The sequence below is a fragment of the Lonchura striata genome, chromosome 9 (assembly GCF_050655825.1).
Source record: "Lonchura striata isolate lonStrDom1 chromosome 9, ASM5065582v1, whole genome shotgun sequence".
Lineage (NCBI taxonomy): Eukaryota > Metazoa > Chordata > Aves > Passeriformes > Estrildidae > Lonchura > Lonchura striata.
In genome coordinates this window covers 18,420,708-18,433,792 of record NC_140711.1, presented here as the reverse complement: position 1 = coordinate 18,433,792, position 13,085 = coordinate 18,420,708, and the positions used below count along the sequence as shown (strand labels likewise).

The 13,085-nt window shown below is 51.9% G+C and overlaps 1 protein-coding gene and 1 long non-coding RNA gene across 4 annotated transcripts in view; both read right to left on the bottom strand.

The window, feature by feature from the left end:
* LOC110473922 (uncharacterized) overlaps positions 1-2,265 on the bottom strand; it is a 193,478-nt gene extending 191,213 nt beyond the window's left edge. For all 3 annotated transcript variants that reach the window (XR_014957215.1, XR_014957218.1, XR_014957216.1), the window contains exon 1: positions 227-2,265. This is a non-coding gene — a long non-coding RNA (uncharacterized LOC110473922). The remainder of the gene's footprint in view (positions 1-226) is intronic.
* A 5,733-nt stretch (positions 2,266-7,998) lies between these two features.
* LOC110473924 (Zic family zinc finger 1) lies at positions 7,999-12,790 on the bottom strand. The gene is made up of 3 exons (XM_021536905.3): positions 11,096-12,790; positions 9,758-9,921; positions 7,999-9,357 (listed from the first exon to the last, which is right to left on the bottom strand). The coding sequence occupies exons 1-3, from the start codon at positions 12,069-12,071 to the stop codon at positions 9,160-9,162; spliced, it is 1,338 nt and encodes a 445-aa protein (XP_021392580.1). The 5' UTR covers positions 12,072-12,790; the 3' UTR covers positions 7,999-9,159.
* Between the last annotated feature and the right edge of the window lie 295 nt (positions 12,791-13,085).

The window sequence follows — 13,085 nt, the reverse complement described above, 5'->3', positions numbered from 1 at the left end:
AGAATTACATTAGTGCCGTGCTACTGTCAGAGCCAGCAGTGATTATTTGGTCTGTTTGCTCCCATTCAGAGTTAATACACGACAATAGTTTTACTCTGTGCTGCTTGACGTGAAACCACTGGGGTTGGGCAATTCTGCTCCAAACAAATACAACTTTCTACACCCATCCCTGGGACAGCTAGGCGAAAGCTGAGCAAGTTTTGCAATGGAGAAAAGCATCACTTACCACGACGGGGATCTAGATCTCGGCAAATGCTGCCAGTAGGTCTGAGAAGTGAAAAAACTGGAAGGGAAGCGCAAAAAGCAGAAAGTTGGAAAGGGGGATTTGTGTGTGTGTGTGTGTGTGTGTGTGTGTGTGTGTGTGCGTGTGTAAAAGCCAGAGGGAAATGCGAGCACAGCGCTCCCTGCTCTCCCTGGTCGCCACCAAAACAAAGATCCAGGAGTTAAGGGAGCAAAGCTGTGCCAGATCTACACACACGGCTCCTCAGGGCCAAACCTCAGCTTCTCACTCACTCCAGCTAGCGACAAGGGTTAATGCTCCGGAGGGACAGGCTAGCCGGCCCCTGACACCATTGGCTAGGGAAAAAAAGCAGGTTTAAGGTACATTTACAGTCGCTTTGCAAGTTGCAAAGGGATAGTTTTTAAATTAATATAATAGTTATAACAACAATACCAATAACAATAATATTACTAACAGAAAAAGGACCAACAACAATAATAATAGAACCCATTCTTGTCCAGTTGGCTGAGAAGCGAGGGCACGTCCCCCTCCTCTGCCCCCGCAGCGAGCGCTGCGCGGTCCCGTCCTGGCGCAGACGCCCGCGCCCCGCGGCTGCCCCAGCCCACCGGGGGGACCTGGTTATCTCTGGAAGCACAACAGAGGGACGAAGCTGGAGGGGAAAGGGCTGGGGGGAGGGAGGAAACGAAGCAGCCGTGAGCACTAAATGCAAAGGCTCAGGCTCACACTTAGAGATCAACAGTTTTCTTGGGAGCTAAATGATGGGAGCGGATTCCCACGCGAAGGCGTGGGCATGCGGCTCAGGTGTGTGCCCGGGTGCCACTGTCCGCCTGAACGGCGTTCCCGCTCCCCCGCAATTACCGGAGCTTCCCCTTCGGCTAAGGGGGAAAATGGAAGAAAGATAAAAGCCTGGATGGAAAGCAGGGAGAAAATATGTATGAATACTCATCTGTTTAAATGTTGGAGCAAATGATGACAACAGTGAGTGCCCAAGACAAGCTTCCACTTGGGGAACTGAGGTCAGGATCTGCCCTTTCTGAAATGAAAAGGCGACATGATGGACATCGGCTTTATTGTCGCCCCTTGTAGTCGGCTGGGGAGTGCAGGGAACCTCAGCCATGCGGGGAGGGGGACACAGGCACTCCAGGTGTTGGCCGGAGAGGATTCCACAACCCAGCCCAGGCGCGCACACCTTCGGGCGCGCGTTCATCTGCAGCGCCGGGCAAGGAGGGGAGAGGGGGCAATGGAGAGAGGTGGGCTATGGCGGAGGGGGGAAAGGGACAGAGAGGCTACGGAGAGGGAATTGTCGCTGGGCGATTTCCAGTCAGCCTGGCTCCACCGGGAAGGGCCTTTCTGGGAACTTCGTGGGTGCTGGGCCGGGCCGTGCGGACGCGGCTGTGCCCGGGCCGGGGCAAGTGCCCAGGTGCGCCCGGGAGCCCGCCCGGGTTCCGAGGGCTCCTGCCTCCATCCTGCCCGCTCCCCACCGGGCTCAGGGGAAAGAAAAATCCACGTCATTACCAAGATACAGAAAACACATTTCCGATAATATGGGATGTTATTTTGCCACCGTACAAAAGCCTTTAAAATCACTTTGTGCCGCTGAACAATGAGTACTGGGAATTACTACTATTTGTTAAAAATAAAATAAAAAATTAAAAACCTACAGTCTACAAAGGAATAAATGCCAAGAGCCTGTATTTCTTCCTCGGATCTATCATGCGATGTCGATATATCAGCAATAAAATATGATGGGCCATACAGTATGATGAGGTTTTCTTAAGAGGAGCGAGACAGAAAGGAATCCATTACAAGAACCTTTCTCCCTTCCCCAGAGACGGTTCTCTCCTGGTGACTGTACCCGTCGCGTTTTGACACATAAGCCCACGAAAAGCCGCTCGGCCGGCGGCTGCCGGCGCTGAGAACGGCCGTGAGGAGGGGCCCGGGGGTCGCTGAGGAGCCCGCTAAAGGAGGGAGGTCGCGTTCGCCCAGCGTGCAGGGGGAGGCTGAAAGCGCTGCCCGGGCGCATCGCCGCGCGGCGCGGGCACGGCGCGGCGGGGGCAGCCCCGGGCGGGCCGGGCCGGGCCGGGCCGGGCCGGGCCGGGCCGGGCGGGCGCGGGGCGGGCGCGGGGCGGGCGGGCAGCACGTGCGGCGGCGGCGCTGCCGCGCGCGGGCGCGGGGCGGGCGCGGGCGCCTTCCGCGGGCGGCGGAGCCGCGTCATAAATATTCAACAGCACGTGCAGCCGCGCCGCGGGCGCGCATGCGCCGCCGGGGCTGCCGCCGGGGCGCTCGGCGGGTGCTCACACACACACACATACACACACACACACACACAGACAGACAGACACACAGACAGACGTACAGACACAGCCAGACGCACATCACACACACGGAACTCGTGCGGAGCACTCACACGCTCACACAGCGCTCACGCACGCATCACACACGTGCAGATGCACACACGCATCCACATCACTCACACACACAGAGTGCTCACACAAATACAGACACACCCCACTGACACGCACGGGGCACTCACTCACACTCACAGAGCACTTACACACACAGCAGACACAGGCTACTCACACAAACACACACACCCCACTGACATGCACAGGGCACTCACACTCACAGAGCACTTACACACACGGCACTTACACACAGAGTACTCACACAAACGCACACATCACACTGACACGCACAGAGCACTCACACACACGGTACTCACACACAGAGCGCTCACACAAATACACACACACCCCACGGACACGCACCGCCCCCACGCACAGCCGCGGCTTCCAGGAACCGTCCCCAGGTGGTCAGTCCTGAACCTTCCGGCTGCCCCCCGGCCCCCGAAAGAGGCAACATCAAGCACAAAACACATGGCCTGGCGGGGGGAAGCTTGCTGATGTGGGGGTATTTTCCCGGGCTTATCTTTTCTTCACTCTTTTGTCATATATCCTCACGGGATTTTTGGAAGTGAAAAAGGTCCTAGAGGATCTTACAGTTCTGCCTCGTGCCAAAACACAAATTTCTTATTTTTGCTAAGCAAAGCTGTGCCCAGCTCTCGACAAGCAGCACGTGAAGATTCGGGATTGAGTGTGCCCCATTTATCCTGCACCCTCGCTGCAGCTACCCCAGACAGCTAATTCTGTGTTTGGGTCCCCAGATGTAAACACATGCACAATCACAGATGCGCACATCGAGCATTTTTTTAATAGCAGTTTCATAGAGAGGTACTATGATAATATATATCTAAAAGGTAATTAATTTGATTTATTATACTTGAAAAATCCTGTCTGCAGTACGGGCGTCATCTGGAAACTTCATGCTATTTTATACTATCGTTCTAAAGCCGAAATAAATGTTACGAATTGATGACAGCTTCCAGCTGCATGATAAAAATAGCCCCTTCGCTTCACAGAATCGTGTTTCATGTTATCGAAGATGAACCAAATCTGACCCATAGACGATCGCAGAAGGAAAAAAAAAATTATACAAAACAAAAACCTTGGCCATTTTTAATAAACAATGCTCCTTAAAAAGCAGTATATTTCCGGTGAAATGGAACTCATCTTCATACGTTCAGCAGGTTCAGGAAATCAGACCTGCCCCTCATTCAAAATAGGAATCTCAATTATTAATCTTTGTGGGTAAATTTGGAAATTACACCCATTTTATTACAAATACTACCCGTTGTACAGTACATTTGCATTGAGCTTCTGTGAGCCTTCGAAAATATACTTCCGTGTAAACACATGAACGTGTGTCTTTCTAGAAATACCGTTCTTTCTTTACGTACAAATGTAGACAGAGAGAGAGGTAATGTACAGATACGGACATATTTGTACTACAATCAGCAACTGGAGCGGTGATTTCGGTGAGCTTGTGTGCATCTGCGGCAGTGGCCGTGTGTCCCGGCGGTTGTAGCCACAGCACAGGCAACGTCCGTGCCCGCCACGGGACCCCCGCGCCGCGGAGCCGCTCCGCAGGCCGGGCTGCGCGGCCGCGCTGGGCCCCGGCCGGGCCTCTCCGCCTTCCCCGGCCTCTCCCCGGCAGCAAAGCCCCGCTCGGCAGGGAATCCCAGGCACCTTTGGAGGAAAATGTGTTGGTTCCCGCGGGAGCGCGGCGCTGACCGCGGGGATCGAGCCCTCATCTCGAGGTGCCCGGCGCGCACGTGTGCGTGGGGCGGCGGGCGCGTCCCAGCCACGGGCGGCCACAGCCGTGGGCGGCTTCGCGGGCGTGCTGCGGGTGCGAAAGGGGTGCGTGCGTGTGCGAATGCAGATGGAAACTTTGTAATGGTGATGCACGGCGTGCCTGGTACCTGCACAGCCTCCTCCGTGGGCGTATCGCTCACGAATTCCTCTCCCTCTGAGCTCCAGCGGCAAAACCCACACGAGTTCTTTTAGCGTCAGGTCGCTTGACACACTCTACCCTTTCCAGAGGGAATCTCCTTCCCTGTCCTGCCTGCTGGAAGCGGGCTTAGCAGCGGGGCTCTGGCTCCGCGCCGGCCGCGCCGGGGCTCCTGCGGCCCCGGGCGTGCAGCGGGGCTCCTGCGCGCCCGCCGCCCCTGCCCGGTCCGCGGCCCGGCTCGCTGCTCCCTCCCTTTAAAAGTTGCTGCGAGAAGAGTGAGGGCTCTGGACACAGGAAAACTTACAGAGTCAGAGCCGTTTACTATCGTGGCCAGAAAAACAGTAAATAAAAGCGTCGATGCTCCGTGCATCAGTCCAGGGACTGCTGCTTCCTCACGGCTAAAAGAAGGGCGATAACCAGACGAGGCCAGCGCGGAGCGGGTGTCCCCATTACAAACATTGTGTGTGGACTAAAGAAGCTAACTTTTCCTTATGAATGCCGGACTTGCCTTTTAATAAATTCAAGCGATCACTCACAAACCATTAAAGCGACCTGAAAGGCGAGTCTTTCGCGGGGGAAGTGGAAGCGCCTGATGATTGTTTTGCATTTAACTTTCTGCGTGCAAACGGCACAAGCACGGCCGGGGGTTGCCACCACAGAGAGGCCAGCACGCACAGCCCTCCACACACACCCAGCCGAACAGCCTCCTGCACTCTCCCCGCCGGCACTGCCGTCCTGCTTTGGGTATCTTCAAACACTCCCCCGGGCGGCGGGAGCCTCCGCGGGCGCGGGAGGCTGTGGACGGCACACATCGGACCTAAGCGTTTTGTCTACCCCGGAGCAGGCAGCGCGGAGCGGCGCGGGGCCGTCGGCACGGCCTGCCATGGGCTGAAAAATCTACTTTTCCCACGCAGGAAAAGTACCGCGACACCATCTCCAGAGCCAGACATCGGAAAGAAAGTGATGGCCCCCGTTGAGGCTGGAGAGCTGGGGTCGGTGCTTCTCCTCGCAAGCCTTCGTGAGTAAATCCGCAAAGGGAGCCTTGCTAGAGGAAAGTTGACTTTAGGGACTAAAACAGTGCAGAAACCCCCGAAAGAAACCTCACAACCTCTCTGCCTGAAAAAACATCTCTCTCTCTGCCGGGGATTTCAAAGCACTGCTCCTCTCTCCAGAGCCAAGCGAATAGCACAAGCACCAGCATGGCGTGGACTTGAATTCAGCATTAACAATTCCAGCCCCAGTGATCGTCGCTAATTCAGAACATACACGGGATGGAGATCAACCAGCATCGCACAGTTCCCCCTCACCCCAGATAAAAAACCTACAGCAGCAGCAACACCATTAGAATCATCCTTTCTGCTGTAGGACACTCAAACAAACCTCAGACTGAAAGTTTAAAAGAATACTCATTAGCCAAGTGTTCCAATACACACAAGTAACAGATCTGTGTTAACCGACCACTAGGGACTTTACACAAGTTCAAAGAAAGTTGCAATACGCATCTTTAAAATATCTCACCCTCACCACGTTTCTCCGGGTTTACTTTACACATGGGTGGGTCAGACGAGCTCAACGATTCTTTTTTTTCTTAGATACAGCCAGGTTACATTTTTTACAAACCATGCCCGGTAAAATCGCCGAGACAGTTACCCTGAAAGATTCGCAACAAGCAACATTTTCGGCGCGTGAAACACTTTTCCCTCCGGTTCTTTTGCCCGGTGGGCTACATTTCCTCAAGTCCCAACACTTTCTGCCCCGGTCCCACCGGGCTCCAACTTTTCCTATCTCGCCAAACCCTGCAAGGTGGCGCTCTTTTCATTGAAAACTGGTATTAGCCTTACAATAATAACATTTTGTAAAAAGTAAAGTTAAAGCAAAGCCTTCCCACGGGTGCTGCAGGGAGCAGGCGGCGATGCCGAACTGGCAGGAGTGGGGCTTCGGATGAGCAAGACAAACTAGACAAACTTTCTTTTTTTTTTTTTTTTTTTTTTTTTTTTTTTTTTTTTTTTTTTTGGAGGGGTGGGGTGTGAGGCGTATGCTCTCGAGCAGGGGAAAGTCTCCGAGGGAGATCCCCAAATGTTACGGACAAAGAAATATCCTCGAGGAGGGCTGCTGAGAGCCAGGGCTGTGCTCTGGGCGGGTTACCGCCGGGGCTGCGGAGCGCCCGCACGAATGTGAGGGGAGAGCGGCTTCCCCCGCACCCCCGCCCCCCGAGCGGTTAATATGGCTATTGACTCGCTGTACACATAATATTTCTTTAAAGAAGCTGTTAAAGTGTCATCTTGGTCTACTGGAAGGTCAGTTTGTGCAATTCACTCTATGACATATCACAAGCCCTCGCAGCTTTAGCCAACCTCATGATTTGTGTTGTCTGTTGATATGTTGTCTGCTTAATGGGGCGATCATGCAAGCTACAACCAGGAACAAAGCCCAACAGTTCCAACAACCGTAGCTAAGTTAGTGGAAGCAGTACAGCTTGCAAATCTATCAAACTAAACTGCAAGGAAGACAATCTGATTTAGAGAAAAGGCGTTCTGCTACAGTCATTAAGCACAAGTAATTTAGATTTTTTATATTGTCTTCTCATTTACAAATTTACTGTATCAACGCCAGCCAATGGAACGAATTTCTTAAGTAAATGAGAAATAAATAAAAGAGATAGAAAGATAATCAAATTACATAAAATAATTCTTATGCCCTACATTTATTTTTTTAGAAAGCTATTAACACTAGCAAAATTATAGTAATAATAATAACATAGCATAAGAAGTAATTGATTTAAATTAACATCACGTTTTAAGGAATATCAGCAAAGAAAAAAAAAAGAAAAAACCAAATAAGAATACACACAACAACAACAACGGCCTTCGTGAAACAGTGCTGTACTTCTTGGAGTAAAAGGCCCAAGGAAAGTCATGAATCCACTACCTAAGAATTAGTTATGGTCATAAATGCCTTAAATTAAAATAGCAACCGAAATCTCCTCTGTTTTAAATCTCCTAATATATGTTATCTGAATTAATTTAATTTAGGGACCCAGTCTATGCAGATTCATGGACAGTGTTGGACTGGAATGCAGCACTTCTCATGTAACAATTCCCCACATTAATATTTATGTAGCATATGCAATCTATTTCTGTTATTTTTATGGTTGTTATTCTATGTCTGCAAAGGTCATTTAAATTATACTGCGGCCGAAAATTTGTTTCATAAATTTTGATATAAATACTAATTACACACTATAGTAATGCCAGCAGGGATCCTTTCATTTATCACATTTATATCACCTTCGCTGCTTTAGTGATGACATAATGGAAAGCAGTGAAAAACTGGGACAGTTTTATTCTAATATCCTAAAGCTAGTAGGAGTTGTAGCAGGTTGACTTAGTGAATAAGAATTCCTACCACAATTCTTGGGATTTAAGAATCTTTAATAAGGTACGAAATGTTACCAAACAGTTCTGTAAACTAAATTTTACATACCAATTCTTCTAGCCATAAATATTGAATATCTTGTAACAGGTATAACCGGACCTTTACATGCGGATAAATATGGAAATTAGGATTTATATACATTATGTTCTTGTATTTGCCAAAAGCAACGGACAGATATAGTTTATATCTTTTTTTTTTTTTAATATCACTTTACATAAACAAATGTAACAGTTTGACACGCAGATCCAGGCTTTCACTATACGAATTTCTTGACAGGACGTGTAACAACATTTTACTGCACTACTTAGACTGGACTTTGGGACGAAATGTTGCACTTTATACAAAAAAGCACATTAATACCAATAATATTCTGTTAGATCGACGTTTAGACTGTAATAATACAAAGTAATTCACATTTTGATACACATTTACTAGAACATTCTTGCCATTCAGTACAAATAGTTGAATTTCTACCTCTTCCCTCTGCCCCCCCACCACCTCCGCCCCCCCGCCGCCGCTCCCGCCCGCCCGCCCCTCCCCCCACATATATGCAAAGACCACAAATCCACATATCCCCTTATTCAACTTGCGATATAACTATTTACAAAATCAAACAGTACACTTTTTTTGTTGTTTTGTTTTTGATGCTAATAATTCTGTATTTACAAGAGGGGATGGGGGGGGAAGGCCGCTGCCCGAGCAGACATGCAGTTGGCGATCTCTAATCAGTGGTTTCCAGTGAAGCCCTACACAGTTGGCATTTGCCCTGGTAACCTTGTCTTCTTATGCATTCTACTAACCCCTTCGCCTACCAAGCCTTGGAACAGAGCACAACAGTCAGGAGAAAAAAAAAAAAAAGTAAAGAAAAAACAATTAAAAATTTAAAAAGAGAGAGAGAGAGATAATGGAGGACAGAAAAAAAGAAAAAATATTTTTAAAAATTAAGTCTTCATTTTACTCAGTCCTGGGTCTACTGGCAGCCTTTTAGTTTTGTTTGATCATTTAAATTTTGATTTCAGAGTGTCCATTATTTTGGAGTCTTTAAATAGGGTATGTATTTGCTCGCTTGGGGCTTTTTTTTTTTGTTTGTTTCGGTTTGTGTTTTGTTGTTGTTGTTGTTGTTTTGTTTTAGCGTTTTAGACGTACCATTCGTTAAAATTTGATGTAAGCGTGCTGTGGCTGGACGTGTGATGGACTGCGGAGGAGGAAGGGGATAAGGAGCTGGCAGTCTGGTTTTCTGTGGATGGAGACACGATGGTTGGAGGGGTGGAGGACTCGTAGCCTGAGCTGGCGGCGGGAGAAGGCTGGGACCCCTGCGAGGATGATTCATGGACCTGCAAGAGAAAACCCGGGCAGAGATAGAGAGCGGCGGCGGACGGAGGCCTTCGCCCGGGGATGCGCCAGACGAGGGGAGCCAGCGGCGGGCCCCGGGCTCGGCTCCCCAGCGGGGCTCCCCGGCGGCCCCGGCTCCAGCCCCGGCCCCTGCCCGCCGGGCGAGGCCGGACTGCGCCCCCCGGCTGCGTCCTGGCTGCCTCCCTGCCCCTCCCCGGCTGCACCGCGCCGCCCGAAGGCCCCGCGGCGGGGCCGGGCCCGGGGCTGAGCGCGGCCCGGCGGGCCCGGAGCCGGGGCCCCGCCGCCGGCCGGCCCCGGGCCGCGCTCCGCCGCAGGCACGGCCGCGCCGGCCCCGCCGCCCTCCGCCCGGGCAGGCCCGCACGCCAGGCGCCCTCCATTTACCTTCATGTGCTTTCGGAGGGAGCTGGGGTGCGTGTAGGACTTGTCGCACATTTTGCAGAGATAGGGCTTGTCGGAAGTGTGCACATGCATGTGCTTTTTGCGGTCGCTGCTGTTTGCAAAGCGCCTGTCACAGCCCTCGAACTCACACTTAAATGGTTTTTCACCTATTGCAGAGGGAAGGGGGAGGTGGGGGGAAAGGGATCTGATTAAGCAGGGCCGGCTGGATCGCTCATTGTCACCGCACCGCCGGACGGAGCTCAGGGCTCCATTTCAAACACTTGCAACTTTCTAACTTCAGCGCGGCTCAAATCCCAAAACCTTGCTTCTAGTCTCTATCCTTTCCGGACCTCCGACTCCTGCAAAGCGCCCGTTTCGGAAAGCAGGGGAGCTAAATAACTTTTTTTTTTCCCCTTTCCCCTTGGAGAAGCGAGTTTCCTTTCAACCCCAGTCCCGGGCACTTCTCCCTCTTCACAACGCTCCGAGCGAGAGAGCAGGCGTGGTGGGATATTACACACGATCCTCAGCGTCTGGTTTCCGATTTTATAGCTCGTTCTCGTAATATTTTACTCTTTCACCTCCCCCACCTCCCCAGCCCCCTCCCCCATATTTTCTTGAAATAACATTGAAAATTATCCGGTCTGGGAAATCAACGAGAGGGCAGCTCCACAAACCCTCGGCAAAAGCGCTAGGGAAAGCGGCTCTGGCTTTCAGCGTTCAGGGGTTGGAGCGAGGGGAGATCGCTCTCCCGGCCAGAAGCTGCTCCGTTCCCACCTCCCACGAAGGAAAAAGTTCTCGGGAATACCGGCGCCTCCCCTCCGCACAACAATAACACAGTAACGCGCCGGGCTCGGTTTGTTTAATATCGCTCAACGGAATTAAATATTTACCAAGCCCTGAATTGCAGAGAGGAGACGAATGAGCTGCCTGCAACATTTAGCACAATTTCTCATCGTGCCACAGCCAAAACTGCCGAACAATAATTAATTAAAACCTATAAATTTAAACAGGACAGGTTGCTGCGATCCCCCACCCCACCCCCTCCGCCCTAACAATCCCAGCAGCAAACCCTGCCGTCCTCCCCCTCTGCCTCGGCAGGGATCATTTTCTTTTTGTTGCTGCTGCTGCTGTGGCTGTGACCGAGCTCGTTTTGCAGAGGAGCTCCGAGCCGGCCTCTCCCGGAAAAAAAGCAGTGGTTCCTGGACCAAACCCCCTCCTCCCCGTGCGAGCCTCAGCCAAGCCGGCCCCCAACCCCTCCGGCACGGCCCCGCGTCCCGCTCTGGCCCCGGCGCTCGGCGCTTCCACTCGCAGAGAGAAAAGCGACAGAGAAGGTTACCGTACCTGTATGAGTTCTTTTGTGTATTTTGAGATTCTCTGATCTGGCAAACACTTTGCCACAGCCTGGGAAAGGGCAGGGGAAAGGTTTTTCACCTGTGTGGACTCTGATGTGATTTACAAGTTTATATTTGGCCTTGAAAGGTTTCCCTTCTCTTGGACACTCTTCCCAGAAACATATGTGATTGGACTGCTCGGGTCCTCCAACGTGCTCCACCGTGACATGAGTCACCAGCTCGTGCATCGTGCTGAAAGTTTTGTTGCAGGACTTTTTGGGGTTTGACAATTGCTCGGGCTCAATCCACTTACAGATGAGTTCCTGTTTGATGGGCTGCCTCATGTAACGAAAGAAGGCCCCTGCCCCGTGGTGGGCTGCCATGTTCATGTTCATGTGGCCGTAGCCGTGCAGCTGGGTCGAGGCGTAGTGCTCGGAGCGCGGGCTGGTGACCTGGCCGTACTGGTCGGGTCTGCCGTACATGTCTCCGGAGAAGCCCAGGCGCATCTGCCCGTTCACCACGTTAGGCGAAGCGTGGCTGGTGGCTTGTTCGTGCAGCCCCGGGAAAAGTATATGTCCCGCGGCATCTGTGTGTCCGTGGGGTCCGGCGAAGCTGCCGGCAGCGGAGGCGAAGAGGCTGTGCTGGGCGCTGGCGGCCGCCGCCTCCCCGAAGCCGCGGTTGCGGAACAGAAAGTCCCGGGTGGAGTTGAAGGCGGCGCTGGAATAGGAGCTGACATGGGTCGGGTGGTGGTGGTGCCCCAGGGCCGCCGCCGCGTAGCCGGGAGCCTGCGAGGTGAAGGCGGTCTGGCCGGCCGAGGCCAGCTCGTGGGTGCTGGGGTTGATTTTGAAGGCGCCCATGCCGTCGGCGAAGGGGTTGATCCCCAGCCCCACTTCTCTGTCCGTGACATCGGCCGTGGAGTGGTGGCGAGAGGATCCGAAGGTAGTGACTCCTATGGCGGGATACTGCGGTCCAGCATCCAGAAGCATCTTCCCAGCGTCGATGCAGCAACCAAAAAAAAAGCACGCGCGCACACACACAACGCGGAGAGAAGCAGCAGCAGCAGCAGCGGCAGCGAAAACACCCTCTTTGGAAAGTCAGCGACGATCACCACCAAAGCAACCACATCAAAAACACCCCCTTCGGCATCAGCGCAGGGGGAAGGAAAAAAAATGGAAAAAAAAAAAAAAAAAAGGCTGGTGCGGAACGGGGGAAGAGATCTTCGCAGTTGCAAATAATAATAATAATAAAAACGTGCCCCAAAAATATTCACTGTCTCTCTGCTTTGACTTTTCAGGGAGGTTTAAGTGGGGAGAGGGGGGTTGGGTGAGCTCAAAAATAAACTGGCTGCAAATAACAATAACGGCGAGAGTTCAACACAGGCAGCAAAAAAAAAAAAAAAAATTAAAAAAAAACCAAAACAAAAAAGAAACTTCCTTCAGTGATTTTTTTGGCTATAGGAATGTTGCAAAGTGGACGAGAGATTGTTTCTCTCTCCTCTTCGAGCTTCCCCACACTCACCCGATTTTTTTTTTTTCGGGGGGCCTTTTTTTTTTTTTTTCGCTCCGCAAAAAAAAGGCGCAAATCATGCACAATATTGTCTTTTGCGGTTTATCTTCCTGGGGAGAAACTTTCACCTCCTCAGCCGGGCGGTGAACGCGAGACTGATAGCGGCAATCATTCCTGCAGATAAATGAATTGAAAAGACGACACCGTCCCCCCCCTTGATGAATGGGAGCCGGGGGCGGAGCGCCGTGCGGGCGGACGTGGGCGCGCATTGGCCGGGCCCGGCTCCCCCTTCCCCGCGTCGCTGCCCCCGGCCCCGCCGGCCGCGGCCGCTGATTGGCCGCGCCGCCTCATCCATCGCAGGTATTGTGGCGCCCTGACACCGCTCTGACAAACGGGGCTGCGGCAGCCCCAACTTTTTTTTTTTTTTTTTTAATATATATAAGCCTCTTTTTTTTTTTTTTTTTTGCTTTTGCCTTTTTTTTTTTTTTTTTTTT

Bases quoted from the DNA above. Each gene is read 5' to 3' on its own strand.
- LOC110473924 (XM_021536905.3), bottom strand. From the start codon at position 12,071: ATGCTTCTGGATGCTGGACCGCAGTATCCCGCCATAGGAGTCACTACC. The intron at 9,922-11,095 runs GTACGGTAACCT...CCTCTGCAATAG, and splicing joins ACACAAAAGAACTCATACAG to GTGAAAAACCATTTAAGTGT. The intron at 9,358-9,757 runs GTAAATGGAGGG...TTTCTCTTGCAG, and splicing joins CCCTCCGAAAGCACATGAAG to GTCCATGAATCATCCTCGCA.